This window comes from Remersonia thermophila, chromosome 6 (assembly GCF_042764415.1).
Source record: "Remersonia thermophila strain ATCC 22073 chromosome 6, whole genome shotgun sequence".
In the NCBI taxonomy this organism is placed as follows: domain Eukaryota; kingdom Fungi; phylum Ascomycota; class Sordariomycetes; order Sordariales; family Chaetomiaceae; genus Remersonia; species Remersonia thermophila.
In genome coordinates, this window is record NC_092222.1 from 454,313 (window position 1) to 472,145 (window position 17,833).

General features: G+C 60.9%; 3 protein-coding genes across 3 annotated transcripts; 1 reads left to right on the forward strand and 2 right to left on the reverse strand.

Annotated features, from left to right (window-relative positions):
• Nucleotides 1–9,270: 9,270 nt before the first annotated feature.
• VTJ83DRAFT_6307 (uncharacterized protein) lies at nucleotides 9,271–12,475 on the reverse strand (the record flags this gene model as incomplete). Its single annotated transcript, XM_071013004.1, has 3 exons — nucleotides 9,271–9,414; nucleotides 9,541–12,180; nucleotides 12,281–12,475. 3 exons carry the CDS (start codon nucleotides 12,473–12,475, stop codon nucleotides 9,271–9,273), a joined length of 2,979 nt encoding a protein of 992 aa, XP_070863934.1.
• Nucleotides 12,476–14,525: 2,050 nt separating this feature from the next.
• On the reverse strand, nucleotides 14,526–15,496 carry VTJ83DRAFT_6308 (uncharacterized protein; the record flags this gene model as incomplete). The annotated part of the gene is made up of 2 exons (XM_071013005.1): nucleotides 14,526–15,149; nucleotides 15,242–15,496. 2 exons carry the CDS (start codon nucleotides 15,494–15,496, stop codon nucleotides 14,526–14,528), a joined length of 879 nt encoding a protein of 292 aa, XP_070863935.1.
• Nucleotides 15,497–16,436: 940 nt separating this feature from the next.
• Nucleotides 16,437–17,670, forward strand: VTJ83DRAFT_6309 (uncharacterized protein; the record flags this gene model as incomplete). The annotated part of the gene is made up of 2 exons (XM_071013006.1): nucleotides 16,437–16,918; nucleotides 16,995–17,670. The coding sequence occupies 2 exons, from the start codon at nucleotides 16,437–16,439 to the stop codon at nucleotides 17,668–17,670; spliced, it is 1,158 nt and encodes a 385-aa protein (XP_070863936.1).
• Nucleotides 17,671–17,833: the final 163 nt, after the last annotated feature.

Genomic DNA, 17,833 nt, shown 5'->3' on the forward strand with positions numbered 1-17,833 from the left:
GTAGAGCAAGCGGGCCTTTGAGGGAGGGGGAGGATTGCGTGAGAACGCCGCCGCCGCCGCCGCATCCCGCGATCCTTCTGAGCAACGTCGAGGGCATATTTGGGGCAAAGCGGGAATGAGGGAAGGCGCCGTACCTAGGTAGCCGGCACGGATTGGACGGCATCCATGTCGGCGAGAGCAGGAGATTTGGGGGTTCGATCCTCCCTCCGATCGCGCCTTGTCCTTGTGTGTTGAGCTCCTCTCCGGCGATGCCCATGCTCTGCGCTTGCAGGGAGAAGTGACCTTACATAGATGGAAAACCAGGAAGAGGAATCGCCATGTCGCTCGCATGTCTTGAGTTCCCGATGCAAGGGAATGGCAAATGTCGATGGTGGGGGGGTTTGTCGGGCTCCCCCTGCGGATTGATATCCCATTACCCCCACACCCCGGGAAATGCGATCGGCCGTTGTTGCGAATATCAGCATCAAACTCGGATCTAGCATAGCTCCAGCGGCGCCCGATTCCCTGGAGGTGCACGGGACAGACAAACCACTACGTACTTGGACGTACAAGACAATCCGTTTTGGCCCGATGTGGATGGCATGACATAGGAACACACACCCGTGGACGCTTCGTCCCGAAGTCCCCATTTCATTTACTGCGTACTGTATAGTACACGCCACGGAGACCCGGCGCGGCTTCGTATCCGCATCATGACGTGCTACGTCCGGCCGGCGGTCCTTGTCAAGGCATGCTCAGCAATCTGCCGCCCGTTGAAAAAGCAGGGACAAAAAGAAACAAGCGCCAAAACCAAGACGCCTGGGCCTTTTTGGGAGCGAAGATGAAGAGCTGCAGACCCGGAGGAGGCGCGGCGACCCCTCCCTGCTGCAGCATTAGGTCGTCCAAGCGCAAGGGCCGGGCTGAGAGGTCCATGGGCGACTCGCCCGCCGTGACGAGCAGAAAGCAAAACCTCACCATTCCAAGGAAAGGTTGGCCAACCGCACCCGCACCCACGCCCGCGGGGATGGGAACGCCTTCATCAAGGGGGAGGGACAAGGGGGAGGGGACGCCAGCGCCGGTCACGCACACATACATATATTGCGTTCACGCACGCATCAAAACCCGCGCTCCCGCGCACAAGCACCCACGTGAACACGACACGCGGGCGCCGACTGACCGATCTGAGCCCGCGATGGGTGGAATTTGCATGATGAGAGACCCTACGAGCAGGTCAGCTCAGGGACGGCAGGGACGGCAAGGACGGCAGAGACAGCAGAGACAGCAGAGACAGCAGAGACGGCAGGGTTGGCGAACAAGGGGTCCGGGGAATGGATCGCCCCGATTGCCAAACTCGTCGAATTGGCTTCCGTATCGGGCTTGGAGGGCGCTCATGGTGCCTGAGCACAGGTTCCAGAGGACTGGATTCTGCATTTCTTTTTTTTCTTTCTTCTCCACCTGAGCTGTGGCTGTTGGGTTGGAGATGCATCCTTTTGGTTTTTTTTTTTTTTTTTTTGCCTCTCTCTCTCTCTCTCCCCAGCTCGCAACCTCGGGTCGTCGGCGACCTCGAGGAGGGTCCCGAGCAGATGCTCCGTCCGAGCCCCGTTGAACAATTGGCGGATCCGCAGACAACGGGAGAGTCCGCCGCGCCTCCGCTTCTGTTCGTCAGTTAACCGCGGCGTTAAACGCGAAGGCCGCTGCTGGGGATGGGACTGTTGTAGGTTTTTTTTTTTTTTTTTCTTTTCGCGCGATGTGGATATGGAAACGGACGGGTATGTCCGCGGCCATGTGGACGGCGGCCGCGGGGGATCCCAGCTTGGTAGCCATCAGGTCGTCGTGTTGAAAGGGGAGGGGGGGGGTGGGCAGTTCAGCACGACTGGAGCCAAAACCATTAGCCTCGCTGCCGCTGCGCGAAAAATTGGCAAAATCCCTCGGCAATTGATCAGAGAGTCATGGCCGCTGGAACTGTGGCAAACGATGGCGCTGTGGCGCAGAGCCTGGGCTCGGCTCGGTCGGTGACCTACATAGGTAGTACATACTCTAGGCACATGCGCTACGCTACGCTACTGCGGTACCTTTTCGCTTGGCCGAATGCAACTCAGCCCCCGGCGCTCTTCGTCGACGGCCCGAGAGCCATCTTCGGCGTTCAGCTTGGATGTCTGGTGTGCCCGGAGCGAGATTGGGATCTCGAACCTCGACGGTGGTGAGGTCATCACCCCCACTCACCGAGACCCCCCCCGCCCCCCGGGTCCCCGGGCCCCCGGGGGTCCCATCCGACCGGAAGAGGGCCCGAGATTGATGGTGACCAAACGGGCGGAACCAGATCCCAGCTGGGTTGCCATGTGGCTCGTGGGGCCACATGGTCGCGAGATTTGTTGCTGACCATTGGCGACAAAAACTCAATCCCTCGGGATTGGCAGACTCTGCACGGGAGGGCCGCACACGGGAGGTGGTGGCGAGCGGTGGTGGGCTTGGACTGAGATTACGGATAGTTATAGTACACTCAACCTTGACGTTCTTGTTGCTGCGTAATCCATGGATACGATCGTCACTGGTACTCCATAACTACTCTACTCCGAACGCACACGACATTCTCTCATGCCACCCTACTTGCGCAGCACACAGAATGTACGCGTACGCGGTAGCTAAGCATGCACAACCATGTCACGTTCACTGGTTCACTGGTTCACTGGTTGCCCAGGCCGGCCTGCTCGGGGAGCGCTTCGTGAAGTCCAAGTTGGGGTGACGAAAGGGGGGATCACGGATCCGGAGGTTTGAAGGGAGAGGGGGGGGGGGGAGAACGGGAAAGCAAGACATTTGATAAACGTTAAACAAAAAGAAAGGAATGTCTCAGGGTTGAGTTCGGGGGGTTGGGGGAGGAGTTCGACCCGGGATATTGGCCGCTCACAACAACCTTGGAAGAGGCGACATGGAAATGACTTCCTAACTCGGGAGCTGTGCTGCATTCCAGGCCCAAGCGTGGGGGGAGGGGAGGGGAGGACGGTCTCGCCGTTGACGCCGAACACGAAAGTCGCCATCCAATCCACCGCAATCACAGAAGGCTCCCGAGTTTCTCGTTCCTCAAGCCGCGCATCCGGCATCCACCACAATGGGACGACGGGTTGGGGCTGGGGGTGGCGGACCGACAACGCAATGGGTTAGGTACAATGGGTTCTGCAATGCAGTTTCATACCTTTTTTGTTTTTTTTTTTTTTTTTTTTTGGTGTAATTTTTTTCCACTTCCCGTGGCGCCCCAAAGAGACTTGTAACGTTGCCATGCAGCGCACCCAATGCATGTCGAGAATGCTTGCTGGCGCCGATTGGACTCCGTCTCCGGCCCTCCGAAGTGCCGAACCGGCCGGTGCCGCGGTGCGGCGAGAGCGCCTCGGGACCGCCGATCTCTGCCACACCGCCCGCTATTTCAACGCCTCTCCGTGGCTCTGACGCTCCATGACATGCCTCCGTGCCTATCCATATTTCCCTGACTCTTGAGAAGCAATTCAACCACCTGCACAGGCTCCCAGGGAGCCTGCGCAGCACGGGCGGCCTGCTCGTGGGCGTGTAAGCCGTTGCACAACCCCTGCGGTGCGAGTCATGGGGTCATAAGGATCGAGTCTTCTGAGACAGGCATGCATGCAATCACGGCAAAGCGACGGCCCGAGCCATGTTAAATTTGGTTACGACTCGCCGGCTCGCATCAGATAGTAGTACGCGCCCACAGCGCTTCCGAACGCAAGCACCCCGACCAACACACAGGCAGGGCCCGATGGATGGATGGATGGCCGCAAGACATCGACCGGAGGCTCCCAAACATGACTGCGTGCTGGCTGTCAGCTTGCGACTCGCTCACCACCGGATGACCTCTCGGGAAGCAACACCAGCAGATAGTTCAACGAACGAGCGCGCTCTGCACGGTCATGTCTTGTCTGACGAGGGCGAGGCCTGGCAAACTCGCTTGTCGCTGCACGGTTGCGCCGCCATCTCTGCGTCTTTCGCCCCCCCCCCCCCCCCCCCCCCTGATCTGATGTGCTGGTTGTCTTGTTTTCATGCGCTCTTGGGCGCGCTAAAAGCCTCTGGAGATTCTCAAACCCCTCTTGCCACCATCGCGCCCACACGCGCCCACGGCCTGCCTGCAGTGAAACCCGATGGAACCTCTCCACACGCAACCTCGCCTCGCAAGACTCTCCGCTGGCTCCGAACACAAGCGCGGCTTCGTGCAGTGGTAGGACCCTTTCGCCTATAGTACAAGTACGGTCGCTTCCGTGGATGACGAAGGGTGGCTGGCCGACAGACAGGCGCAGAGCCCATTTCGCGCATGAAACTCGTCAGATTGCAACCACCAGATGGAAAAAAGGCCATGGCTTCAACCATGTAACGTCAAACGGCCCGCCGGCCTCGGAGACCCTCATCCACCTTGGGCTCGCGCGCCAGCGCTAGGGCGTTCTTCAGCGTCCACGCTGAACAGGTGGGGGGCCGGAAGCCTCCAGGGACCGGCGGAGGCACCTCCGCTGTGTTTCATCTCGAGATCCCCACGTCACCCCCGGGCGTTTCAGAAGCTTCCAACGGCCTTCCCTGGCCGAATCTCAACCACCACACCGCTCCGATCGGCCTGTCCGGCACGAAGACGGCACATCACGCAGCCAAAACCCGTGTCCAAGAATAACCTGCGATCCGGGGTCACCAGACTATTTTTTTTCTCCGCGTCCAGGCTTCATGCATAACCAATCCGTCGTGCCATGGCCACCGGCCAAAAGAGCCGGATGCAGGCCCTGCTCAGCAGCCATCCATCCATCCATCCTTCTACCCATCCAGAGGGAGCTGGCCCGCGACGACAAGAACCAGGGACGGACAGGACGCGGGATCTTCACCCACCCGCAGTGATGCGGCAAACGGGACAGCCAACCGCTGTGCTTCGGTCCAGGGGCCGGTTGTTGTCAGTGAAACAGAGAGTCGTCATCCGCAGCCGTGCGGGACGGGCTCGTTGGATGGCCCCGGCCTCTTAGCGCAGCTTCAAGCATTGGCGCATCCGAACGGCAGCATGCACAATGCCTTCTCGTTGCTTTTTGCTTGCTTTTTGGTCCCCCCCCTCCGTCAATCAAAGCTGCAGCCTGCACGGCGTTCGGCCAGCGTCGACAAAGCCATGTCCGACCGAACACCAACCTGTTTTGGTAGGATGCCTATAGTCGTAGCAGGCTACTAACTCCCCCACGCCACACACGTGCATGGACAGTCTAGTCCAATGCTGCATGGCTGCATCCTGCACGCACTCAGCCAGGCGAGGCAACCCAGCCGCCATCCTTACGCCTCTGGGGCGTGGTGCGCCCGAGGGCGAGCGGGCTTGAGGTAGCCAAAATTCCTTGAGGCAGCCTTGTCTGCGACGTAATAATGGGCTTGTTATCGACCCGGAGGCATATTACTTACATGATTACCTCATGATGCAGAGGAAGAAGCCATTGCGGGCCTCAGTTTCCAACAGAGCCCCCCTTGTCCACGAACAACCACCCATGGCTATCCTCTTTGGCGTTATGTAACAAGCAAGCAGCGTGCCTGTGGTGAAGAAAAAAAAACAGGGAGTGGATGGATGGATGGATTTCGTAGCACGCCTCGAGCCTCGAGCCCCATCCCCCATCTCCGGCCTCTCCGGCGTGGTGTCCCGAGTGTACCACGCATGCACAGCCGTGGTCGCGGCTCCGTCTCGACCGAACGCCTCCGTGCTACCTACAAGCAGGAAGAGGTGCGCTGCAAGCCGTGCTGGCCGGGTCGAGAACCGGTGTCGGGGGGCGCCGCGGTGCTGTTATTGTTGGTGGTGTTGGAATGGCTGTGGTCGCTGTTGGCGGTGATCTGTCGTCCCTGTTCCAGTGATCCGGGTATTTGGACTTGAACGTGTTTTTCATGGAACTATAACGTTGGCTCTTGGGGGCTTGGATCTGCGTTGCCCTCGGTGGACTGCGATGCCGATGTCAATGGGCATTACCGGGCTCATGGTATCCGTCTATACGGCCTGGCTGTTCCGAGGATGGGCATCTAGAGTCTCGCAAGGCGTGGAAAACCCCGTCATCTCCCGCCGGGGGACGGATGTGTGAAGAGAGGGAGAAGACCATCTCCGAACGTCTATACCAAACCTCCCTGCTTGCCCCTGGAACCTTGGTAGCCCAACGCGGCCAGAAGCCCTGCTGGAATCAGACGTATCGCCGCAGCCAAAGAGTATCCGTCGCCCTAAGCGCTTTCTGCTTACATGTTCTACTCATCCCTTTCTTCTCGGTGACGATCGGCATGTTCACCCAGGACAACGGGATCGCGTCCCCAAGCAAGATCGTTTCCAGCTGGGGCATGTCTGCCGAAAGAGGAGAGGTTGACAGAGCAGGAGAATGGAAAATCTGCTCTCCTTGTCTCCTCGTTTCTCTCTCTCTCTCTCTCTCTCTCTCTCTCTCTCTCTCTCTCTCTCTCTCTCTCTCTCTCTCATCCGAGTGCCTCTGGGGAGCTCACTCAACCAGCACGTTATCGTCTCTTTCCGCCGTCGACTCCAGCGGTTTTCCTGGCTCTGAGCACCTCTACAACACGACCCTGCCGAGCTCGGTTCCATATTATAGACAACAAAACAAAGACGTAGCTACTGCTTCCTAGACCTTCTGGTCTGCGCCAGACGTGAGATTTCGCTCCGAACGAGCCACGTAGTGTCCTGGCTGATGTGTCCGGTGCCGGCAATGAGCTGAACGGCTAGGTCTCGGAAAACATCTTATTTCTCCCCCAGCCACGGCTTGAGCTCTTGTCAAGCTTCTCTTGGCCCTCCGTTTGACGCTAGATCTCATCAAACAACCTTGGGACAGCCGATCATGCCTACCGACGCAACGACTGTGAGGCCAGACCAGCTTCCGCGGGCCGATATCCCCGGATCATCAGAGCGACGGGCCCCATCGAGTGATCAACAGGCTCCCATCTATCGATGGAGGGCCCATTTCTAGGCGCCGTACCTAGCCCAGGCGGAGCCCGGAAGCCGTGTCGAATGCGGCTGAGCGGCTCTACTTAGGTATGATCACGGCCCGAACGGAGCAATCATGAAGTTCGGCAGTTTGTGTCTCCCACCCCTTCCCGCGGCGAGGCTGCCGAGACACGCATGCGGTGCCTGGCCTTGTCCGCAAAGAAAGCCTGCCTGCCCGGGAGGGTGGTGGGAGCGGCAGGTTGAGCTTCATCGCGTACTACTAATTAACCCCCCCTCCCCCCTCCCCTATGGGCCTCAGACAGCATCTGGCCATGGCTCCGCCTGCGACCTACTATACAGAGAAGAGAGCAGAGAGACCTCCCAATCTCCGAGCCAACGCCCACACCCACACGCGGCATCGACGTGGAGCCCACCCCCCGTGGCCCGAACAGGTCTCCCTGGATCCGGTACCCCAGGGATATCTTCAACCTGGGATGCCAAAAAGACAAAAAGACGGAGAGCGTCCTCGGGTCGCCGCCGTCGTGATCCAAAGAGAGCGAACCGCTGTCTCCCCCCCCCGGGACACACACCGGCGCCACGGACGCTCTCGCCACAGAAACCAGGGACGGGCTCTGGCGACCGAGACCGGAACTACTCCTGCGGCCAAGGCCGAGACTATTGGTGATCGACGCCATATCCACGCCCTCCCTCTGGACGACTCGGCGGCCGCTCCCCTCCTCCCCCCCGCCGCAAACAAACAAACAAACAATCAAACAAAAAAAGAAGCAGAGGCCGTTGCGGCGTATCATAATCATCCTCATCCTCACCACTACCACCACCACCACTCACCACCGCCGCCGCCGCCGCTGCTGCTTCGAATAGGATGGGTCCGGATGAGATGGGACGAGACGGCATGGAATGGGACCGGTCCCTGGCCCGTTAAGACGGATTGGCAGTCTACGCGAGACACGCGTCGCCGTTGCGAGCTGGACACGCGGGCGCCGCCCGACCCCCGGGCCCCACGGGCAGCGCACCCGAGGCACGTCAAAACGTTGCGCCAGGGGCTTGCCTTGCCAAAAAAAAAAGTAGAGGTTTCATGGCCTTTTTCTTTTTCTTAGTGGTGGTGGGGGGGGGGGAGGGCGGAGGGTCGCGGCATCGCATGTGATGCGCGGTACGAAGTAACGTTACCACCACAGCAGGCCACCACAGCACGGCAAGCAGATTGGGTCAGTACCTACGCGGTATTATAGTATGTGCTCCATGTACTTACACGCGGTTTGGCGTGGCTGGGGGAGCACACCGACGACTGTTGTGAGGCCGTTAGGGAAGGGAAGGGGAGGGTGAAAATCATCATCATCATCATGATCCTATGCTCTCCTGGGAGGATGGGAGATTGGAGGCCTGAAGAACTCGGGAAACTGATCGTGCTACCGGCTGTTGTTCTTTGAGACACGGACGACACAGCTGGCGCTGGCAATGGGAGACACAGAGGATGCTGCAGATGGGCTGCTGGAAGAGCGCTCTTGGAGCAGAGGACACTCTCTCCGACATGCCGTTCGCAGACCACATCCTATGTATGTCTCTAAGCCCGTCAGAAACGAGGTCCCCTAAGGCCATTCCCTGGTCAGAGTTGAAACCATACGCTCGTCGAAACAGAGAAGTTGCCGTCATACGTCACACGTTCCATCACACTTCCCCCATCTAAGGTTTGAGGTATCAGTAAATAGAGCACGCAAGCCAGAGGCACCGGAGAAGCCTGCGTCATAGTGGCTTCTTTCTGCACGTTCCACCCCGAAAGTACCATATATATAGATATATATCTAGCCTACCAATCTATCTAACCCAATCTCCAGGCCCTGCCATAGTTATGGAGAAAGAAGCGTGGAAACGAGAAACGACCGGGGGCCATGGACCGCCAGAGTCTCACGCTCCATCATGAACCTTGGGTATTCCCGTTTCAATCTTCGACGAGCGAACATACATACATCTTCCCATGCCAGAAGAAGAGAAAAGGAAGGGTATATAGGTCCCCTGAAAATCAAAGCAAAACACCAGCTCCAAGACAAGATCCGCCACCACACCACACGAGAAGAACAAAACGGTAACTAAAAGGGGAGTAAGAAAATCGGAAAGGCGTTCACAGAGAATAAAAAAAAAAACGCCGACGAGAGAAAACAAACAATTCCAATCCAATCATACCGTCATCATCTCGTCCGGTTTCATCGCCCACAGCGAAGAATTACGTAAGCACATCGTCGTCGCCGCCGTCGTCTTTCCTCTCCCCCCCCAAGCTGACAGGCACTTGGATGATCCAAGGGGGCGGGGGCAAGCCATCCCCCAGGTTAGGGCGACTTGGACTTCGACAACGACGCGTGCTACCTGGTAGGCGTGGTAGGCGAGAGCAATCCCCTGTTCAAGGCTGCCGCGGCGGCGTTGGGCCCGGGCGTGCTCAGGCCCTGCTGCTGCCTCTTGAGCGCGCGCAGTTCCTCCTCGGCCTTGCGGCGTTTGGCTTGTTCCTCCTGTAGCAAAGCAAGACAAGCAACGGTTAGTTAGCCCGTTTTACACCAAAGCGCGCCGCAGCACCACCACCACCACCGGTAAGGGCGGGAGGGCAAAGCAAGACAGAGGATAATGCGAAAACTCACCCTTAATTCCTCCTGGAACTTCCTCCTCTCCTCCTTCATCACCCCGCGGAACTGCTCGCTCAGCATGCTCGCGCCCGCGCTCCGCCCGCCGGCCGCCGCGGCGCCCGCGGCGCCGGCGCCGGGGGCCGCGCCCTTGGCTCCGTTGAGCTTGACCGCGTCCAGCTCCTCCTGGCACTTTTCGAGCCTCTTCTTGAGCCCCTCCACCTCCCTCTCCATCTCCTCCTTCTGCGCGACCGCGTCGTCGAGGCGGCCCTCGAGCTCCATCCGCTCGCGCTCCGCCGCGATGCTCTCCTTGGTCACCTCCTCGAGGTCGCGGAGCGCGCTCTCCAGCTCCAGTCGCAGCTTGCTCACCTGGTTGTTGAGCTCCTCGTTGGCCTGGCTCTGCCCGGCGGCGGCGGCGGCCGCCGCCGCCTCGGCGGCGCGCTGCTTGCGCGAGCCGTACGCGCCGTCGAGCTCCGCCTTGGCGAACGCCACCTCGGTCTTGAGCTCGACCACCATGGTGTTGAGGCTGTCGAGCTCCTCGTCCTTGGCCTTGAGCTCCTTGCGGAGCCGGGTCTCGGCGGCCTCGGCGTCGTGGAGCTTGGACTGGAGCTCGGCGATCTGGCCGCCCAGCTGCGCGCGCGCGGCGGTGGCCTCGGAGAGCTGGGCCTGGGCGCTCTGGACCTCGGCCTCGAGGGCGGCGATGCGGGCCTGCCGCTCGGCGAGCTGCGCCTGCGTGGCCTTGGAGGAGGAAGCGGCGGCGGCTTCGTTGGCGGCGGTGGTTTTCTGGAGGGTGTCCAGGTCCGCGAGGGCCTGGCGGAGCTGGACCTGGGCGTCGCGGGCGGCAGCCTCGGCCTCGTCGAGGAGGATGTTGGTGCGTTCGAGCTCCTCCGTCTTGGCTTGCAGCTCGCGGTCCTTTTCCGACTCGGAGCGGTTGTTGAGCTCGCGCTGCTGGCGGATCTGGCGCTGGAGGATATACTTTTGCTCGCGCAACGACGTGGCCTGGGCGTAGAGGCGCTGCACCTTGGCCGAGAAGGCCTGCAGGGAGTAGGGCTCGCGCGTGTAGCCGTCGAGCTCGTTGCTCGAAAGGTCTTCCTCGTCGTCGCCGCCCTGGCCCAGGGCGCGGGCTTGCCGGCGCTCGGCCCTCTGCTGCTCGAGCTCGGCCTCGCCGGTTTGGATGATCTCCCAGAGGCCCATGAGCACGGCATCCACCTGGTCGACGCTCTGCTTCGCGGCCGAGGCCGTCGACGACTGCTCGATGGCGCGCGAGAGCTCGTCGCCGACCGTGTCGAGGGCCTCCTCGAGGTAGCCGAGCTGATCCTCGAGGCTGTCGCCCTCGGGGGCGCGCATGGTCGAGCCCGCCTGCTCGAGCACGCTCTGAACCTGGCGAGCGACGCCCTGGACGCGCGCGGCAGCCTGGCTGAGCGAGGCCGCCGCGGCCTCGGCCTCCCTGGACGCTTCGCCGCCCGTGGCCTGCTGCTCCTCCGTGACCGCCAGGATGCCCTGCTTGAGGAAGTCGAGCTGGTTCGTGAGCGACTCGGCGGCGTCGGATGCCGCCGGGGGCACCTCGGAGGCGCCGTGGCCGTCGGGGTTGAAGGCGACCAGCACGTCGCGGAGCTTCTGGTTCAGCGCCTGCAGGTTGGCCGCCGCGTTGGACATGGCGCTTTGCTGCTGGGCCGCCTGGGCGCGCAAGGCCTCGGTCTCGACGGTCACCTGCTGCTCGATGGCGCGCATGCGAGCGTCGGCGTCCTGGATGCGGGCCTTCTCGCCCTGCAGGCGGGCGATTTCGTCCATGGCGCGCTCGCGGTCCTCGCGCAGCTGGCTGTCCTCCTCAGACAGGCGAGCCAGCTCGTCCTTGAGCTGCTGCTCGGCCAGCTTGAGCTGGATGTTCTCCTCGAGGATGCGCTCGTTCTCCTCGCGGATCTTGTCGAGCTCCTCGCGGAGCTCGCGCAGCTGGGCGTTCTGCTCGCGGATGGGCGACTTCATGGGGATCTCGATGGTGTCCTTGCGGGGGCGCGGGCCGCGATTGGCGGCGGCCTGCGAAGGGTTGAGGGGGAGGTACAGGCCGCGGTCGAAGTTGAGGTCGTCGCCGGGGAACTCGACGCTGTTGCGGGCGTTGGTGTAGGTGTAGAGGCTCTCCGGGCTGCCCGGGATGCCGTTCATCATCATGGGGGGCGCGCCGGCGGGCGGCTGGCCCGACTTCTTGGAGGAGGCGCGGTGGGTGAGCTGCAGGATGCCGGCGGTGTGCTCGAGGAGGCGTCGCTGGGGCTCCATGAGACGCTTCTCGAGGGTGAAGAGCTCGGTGGCGAGCTCCTCGCAGCGGCGCTCGCAGGCCAGCTTCTCCATCTCGGCCTCCTTGGCCGAGTCGCTGAGGCGGTTGCTCAGCAGGCTGCGGCGCTTGGCGTCGGCCTTGGGAGGGGCGTAGAGACGGGCCATGGAGACGGCGGCGTCGCGGTACTTGGACTGGATGGCCAGGTTGGCGCGGGCCTGCTCGACGCGCAGCGTGAGGGATTGGACCTGCTTCTTGAGGCTGTCCACTTCCTCCTGCGACAGGATCTCGTACGCCTTGCTGTCGGAGAGGGCCGTCTCGGTGAGCAGGTGGACCTGGATCGGGTCCTTGAGGTCGACCAGGGGAGAGCTCTGCGGACGGGTTTCGTTCATCTGAGAGAGGGGGGGGGGGGGGGGGTGGTTAGCGACAGCCCTGGGAGAGCCGAAGGGGTGCCGTAGAGCCGTAGAGCGGCAGGGCCGCAGAGCTACGTACCGGGTTGTATCTTGGGCGGTCCTGCTGGAAGCCAGAGAGGATGTCCTTCCGGTAGCCCTCGACGAGGGCCTTTCCGGAGGGCATGGCGGCAGGAGGTCCCCCGGGAAGAGGAGCCCGGTCTGGCGAGCCGGGATTCGGTCTTGGGGGTGTCGCTCCTCCGACAGGGCCGCCTAACCTCGTGGGAGCGCCGTTCATTCTGGGTTGCGTCGCGGGGGGGTTCAAAGCTGGCGATGGTTCGGCCCAGGGAGCATCATCCGAGATGTTGAGAGAGGGACCGAGAGCGTCGAGGGATTCGGAACGGTTCCGAGCACCGTGGCTATGCTGCCATGCGAGGCACCGAGAGAGGAGCTCACTGTTTCCGGACCGAGGGCGATTTCGTCCGTCGTGGCTGTTCGTGTCGTTCGTGTTGCTCGTGCGGACCGGGCAGCCAACGCCGTCAGGTGACTGTCGCACGCACCTTTTGTCCAAGGACCGAGAAGAGGGTCCGTTCCGTCGGTCGCAGAATCGAGGGGCCAGGGGCCGAACCAGCAAGCGCCTTGGGTTTGCGACGAGGCACTGGTGTTTGCGACTGGGGGACAGACACCGACGACGGCAGGACCTGGGATGGACTCGAACAACCGACGGACACCAGCAAAGCCTCGGTTCCCGAGGGGTATCGAGCGAAGTGCACGCGAGAGGGAGAAAAGAGACAGGGAAGAGCAGATGCGACGCGAGCCAAAAAGGGAGAGAGATGATCGTGAACCAAGTGGATCTTGAATCCCTGAAAGGTGACGCTCAAAGCAGCGAAGCGCCAGCCCAAGGAAGCTTGGGGACGTGGGTAAAAGGACCGGGGAGAGAACAGAGTCGAGCAGGGGTTGTCTCAGCCCAAAGCTGCGGGTTAAAATTGGATGCAAGGTACATGCGACCCTCTTCGGCCTGCAAAAAACACCGAGTCAACTTTTGTGATGTTTCGTTGTGTTCAGCCAAACAACAAGGGAAAGGAGGGGGAAAAAATGATGAAAAGACCAAGATTGTACACACCTTACATAGGGAAGGGTGAGACGGGGACTTGGCTTAGGTAAGGTACGTGATTGCCCTGTCATCAGGCATTTCATGCGTTTCAATGTGCAGACGTCAGAAGCCAACAATACGAAATCAAATGCTAGGATAGCGCTGTATGTACGGTAGTAAGATACCCGAGCTTACATACACGCCGGTCCCTTCCACTGACAATTTCCCTATGTACCTACCTACCTTCCATACGTACTACGCAGTATATACTGGTGGTACACTTGCAGCACTTGCAGCTGCATCTTCCGATCCCCCTGAGCCCCAGTAGGTTGTTGGGGCCAGGTAGGTTGGGGCCTAGCATAACCTGGAAGCTAACGCACCTAGGTACTGTGTACATACTGCGTATGGTACTAGGTATACGCAGTACTGTGTACAGGTGCGCAAGACACCGAGGGTACCATGCTTTGTAGCTGGGGCCCGCTGTGGCATGGGATTCCCGCACTGTGGCACCCGTGCTCAGGTCTGCCGGGATCCCGGGCTGGCTTTTTATTTGCTCAGGCTCAGCCGATCCAGCACGCCGGGTTAGCATCTGAGCATCTGAGCTCCGAGGCTAACCAGCGAATGACGCGCCAACAAGATCGGGCTGGGAGGGGGAGGGGCTGAGAGTGCTCCGTGCATTAGGGCGTTATCGCTCAAACGACACCCGGTGCACACTAACATGCCCTCGATTTCCACAGTGTCGTTATCCCGTGTTCAGTAGAGGTGGCTAAGGTACAAGACAGCTCAGTAACACGACTTCTTCAGGTCGTACTGGGCTCCCAACGCAACGCTAGGCTGCGGCTGTGCGTGCGTGCGTGCGTGTGTGTATTCGTATGGCAGCCATGACCGAACACCTGCGGTGGAATGCTGATGAGGAGCCCGTGGTATCGCCGCGGTACGGTTGATTCGCCGTGTTTGCACCTCATGGCGGTGGCGCAGGCCTCCCTCAGGTCGGACACGGCCGCATCATGAGGTCCACGTATCCTTAGGACAAAGGTTCACGACAGGACGGAACAGAACGGGAACCATGCCGGTAGTCGGAGAAACACCCCCTTGTGATCGATCGTGAAACAAAAAGCACGTTGGGCACTGGTAGACGGCGGTGAATGAGCTCTTGCCATGGGGAGAAAGAGAGAGAGAGAGAGAGAGAGCCCGGCATGCAAAACCACCCACTCCCAGACCAATCTCCGCATTCCCACCCTAGTTTTCTCCTCTCTCAAAATGCCCCGCGAACTTCATCCAGCAGCTGCTGCCCCATCGTCCTCCTCCTACTCGCCTCAGCCCCGGCCTGCTGTTGCTGTTGCTGCTGCTGCAGCCCCGACGCGGTCGCTCCCGTCGACGCCCCTTCGCTCTCCAGTCGCCGCCGCATGCCCTCGAACCGGTCGCTGCCGCCGCTCTTGACGCTCCGCATGCCGACGACCCAGCCCGGCACCCGCCAGCGCGTCAGGGCCCCCGGGATCAGCTCGCTGCGCCACGCCTGCCCGACAAGCCACCCGACCGCGGCGCCCAGCAGCGAGCCCGGCCACTGGAAGAGCGCAAGCTGCAGCGCCATGAGGTACTTGGTCGACTTGTCGGAGAAGACGAGCCCGGCGACGTCCTCGGCGCTGTTGCCGCCGCCGCCGCCGCCGGTCCGGGACGGCGGCGGGCCGGTGGAGAGGGCTACCTTGTACTGGTAGATGTGCGGCACCATGGCGTGGTACTGCGCCAGGATGGCAAAGATGATGGGCGTCGGCCCGGCAGGGAGAAAGTCAAAGACGCCCCAGGTCAGCGGCCGGAACACGGCCGTGAGCAGGACCGGCGGGAGGATGGAGGTGAGCATGCCCGTGACCAGCACGAACGACTTTGGGAGGGGACGGGTTAGCATGACGGGGGTCCCCCTGGCCAAGGCAGCACGGATTTGATGAGAAGAGGGAGCGAGAGGAAAACACCTACCGCGTACTTCCTCGACCCCCACAGCTGCTCAACCACGCGCAGGTTGTACAGCGTCATGGCGGCAAAGAGCACCTCGGACGAGTTGGCGTAGCAGAGCTGCCATATCAACGCCCGCCACGTCTGCCGGTACTGCAGGATGTGGGTGCCGACCGAAATGTAAAAGTAGTGCTTGATATCGAAGAGGCTGGCGGCGATGGAGGATCCGACCAGGCCCAGCACCATGGTGCGCGTCACGGGCGTGCTTGCAAATGACATGTTGACCGGAGAATGTAACGGCTACCTCATGATGAAACGGGAGGGATTCTGGTTTCTGGACGTTGATAGAGGAGACCAACAAGGCTGGGACGTGACTCGGGAATCTTGGAAGGGGGGATTCTCGAGGTTGGTCCCTGACAAGACCAACGAACCTGGAGCTCCTGGATTTCAACGGCTGGGGAGATACGAAAAGAAAAAGAAAAAGCCTGAATCCCAGGGGTGTGTATGCGCAATCCCAGAAAGAAAAAAAAAGAAGAGAACAAAAGCTCTCTCTTTTCTGGTGAATCCACTAGGTTATAGCAAGGTACCTGGTCAGGTAGGCTGCGTGAGATGTCGACGGCGGTGGTCAACCTCAAAAGTTGGTTTGCTGTTCACTTCCTCCATCCGATACGGAAATGACAGCGCCAAGACCCACATGCACAACCCTGACAGGGATATGACATCGTGGTCCGGGTTCAGGGTTGCACCCAAAAAGTGCGGGACCCACCTCGAGAAACATGGTGGATCGAAGGAAGACACGCAATCTCGAGACATGCCATCATGTTGCTTTCTGCTTCACGCTGCGCCCTTCGCCAGCCGACTCTCCTGACCGGGCAGCCTCCCTTCCCTCGACAGAACCCCCCCTATCCGCCAGTTCACCCCGGGTTTCTTCCTCTCAAAGCTCGAGGTTCGCTCGTTTCAACAACCCGTCGCGTTTTGATAGACACGCACGCATCGCTTGACGCCTAACCGCTCGATGATACGGATTTGATATCCGGAATACCAAGGCCAACTCCGCAACCCATCTTCCAGGAAGAACCCGCCGCCATTTCGCGTCGCCCCCCCGCCCCCCCCAAACAAGACCAACAAGTCCTTGACGAGCCCACCCATCACCTACATACATATACACGCCACAGCACATACACCCACATACCGCACGCATACGCACATCTACCACACAATGTCAGATCTCTACCTCTCCCGCATACGCAACTGGTTCCTCAGTTCCCCTCCGGCCGAATGGGCGCTCAACCGCCTTCGCTCGACCCTGGTCGGCGCCCTGGCCCAGGGGCCCATACCGGGGCACGTGGCGTTCGAGATGGACGGCAACCGCCGCTACGCCCGGAGCCACAAGATCGAGACCATCGAGGGCCACTCGCTCGGGTTTGAGGCGCTGGCGCGCGTGCTCGAGGTCTGCTACCGGTGCGGCGTCAAGGTCGTCACCGTTTACGCCTTCAGCCTCGAGAACTTCCACCGCCCCAAGTACGAGGTCGACGGGCTCATGCAGCTGGCCAAGGTCAAGCTGGAGCAGATCATCCAGCACGGAGAGCTGCTGGATCGCTACGGCGCCAGCGTGAGGGTCCTAGGCCGGCTGGATCTCATCCCGCCGGACGTGCTGGAGGTGGTGGAGCGCGCCATGGCCGCGACGGCGCACAACACAGAGTAAGCCACCCTCCCGCGCTTGCGCACCGGCCGCGGTGCGGACCGCTAGCTGACCGCCCCCGACCTGCGCCGCCAGATGCGTCCTCAACATCTGCTTCCCCTACACGTCGCGCGAGGAGATGACGACGGCGATCCGCTCCACCGTCGAAGAGTACTCGACGACGCCGCGCCCGCACAGCACCGCCTTCTCGCAGAGCCGCATCACGCAAAAGCTCCTGTCCAAGCAGGCCGTCTCTCCGGAGGCGCTCGAGAGCATCCGCGAGTCCCCGTCGCCGCCTTCCTCGGACGAGCACGAGCTCGATCAGGATCACGACCACGACGACGCCGTCTCCACCGCCACGACGCTGCACTCGTCCGACTCGACCACGGCCCTCAAGAGCGGCTGCGACGGCAAGGAGGCCGACGAGGCGGCGGCGGCCGGCCTCGAAGACAGCGACGACAACGGCAAGACGGCGGCGTCCCCGCGCATCTACCCCAACCCCGAGACCATCACGCCCGAGACGATCGAGCGGCACATGTACACGGCCGGGTGCCCACCGCTCGACATTTTTGTGCGCACCAGCGGCGTCGAGCGGCTGAGCGACTTTATGCTGTGGCAGTGCCACCAGGGCACGCACATCTTCTTCCTCAAGTGCTTTTGGCCCGAGTTTGACCTGTGGCACTTTTTGCCGGTGCTGGTGGAGTGGCAGTGGCGGCAGAAGCAAAAGGCGAGGGACAGCGAGCGGGCGAGGAGGAGGTTGAAGCAGGAGTGAGCGGGGCTTGCTTCTCGGAGGGGTTTTGTTTTGTTTTGTTTTTTTCCTTATATCTTCCGATGCGCATTTCATGGGTTACTCTCTTGGATTTTTTTTTTTTTGTTTTGCTTTACTTTACGCTACTGCCGGCACATCTGAAAACAAATCCAGAGCCGCGGGATAG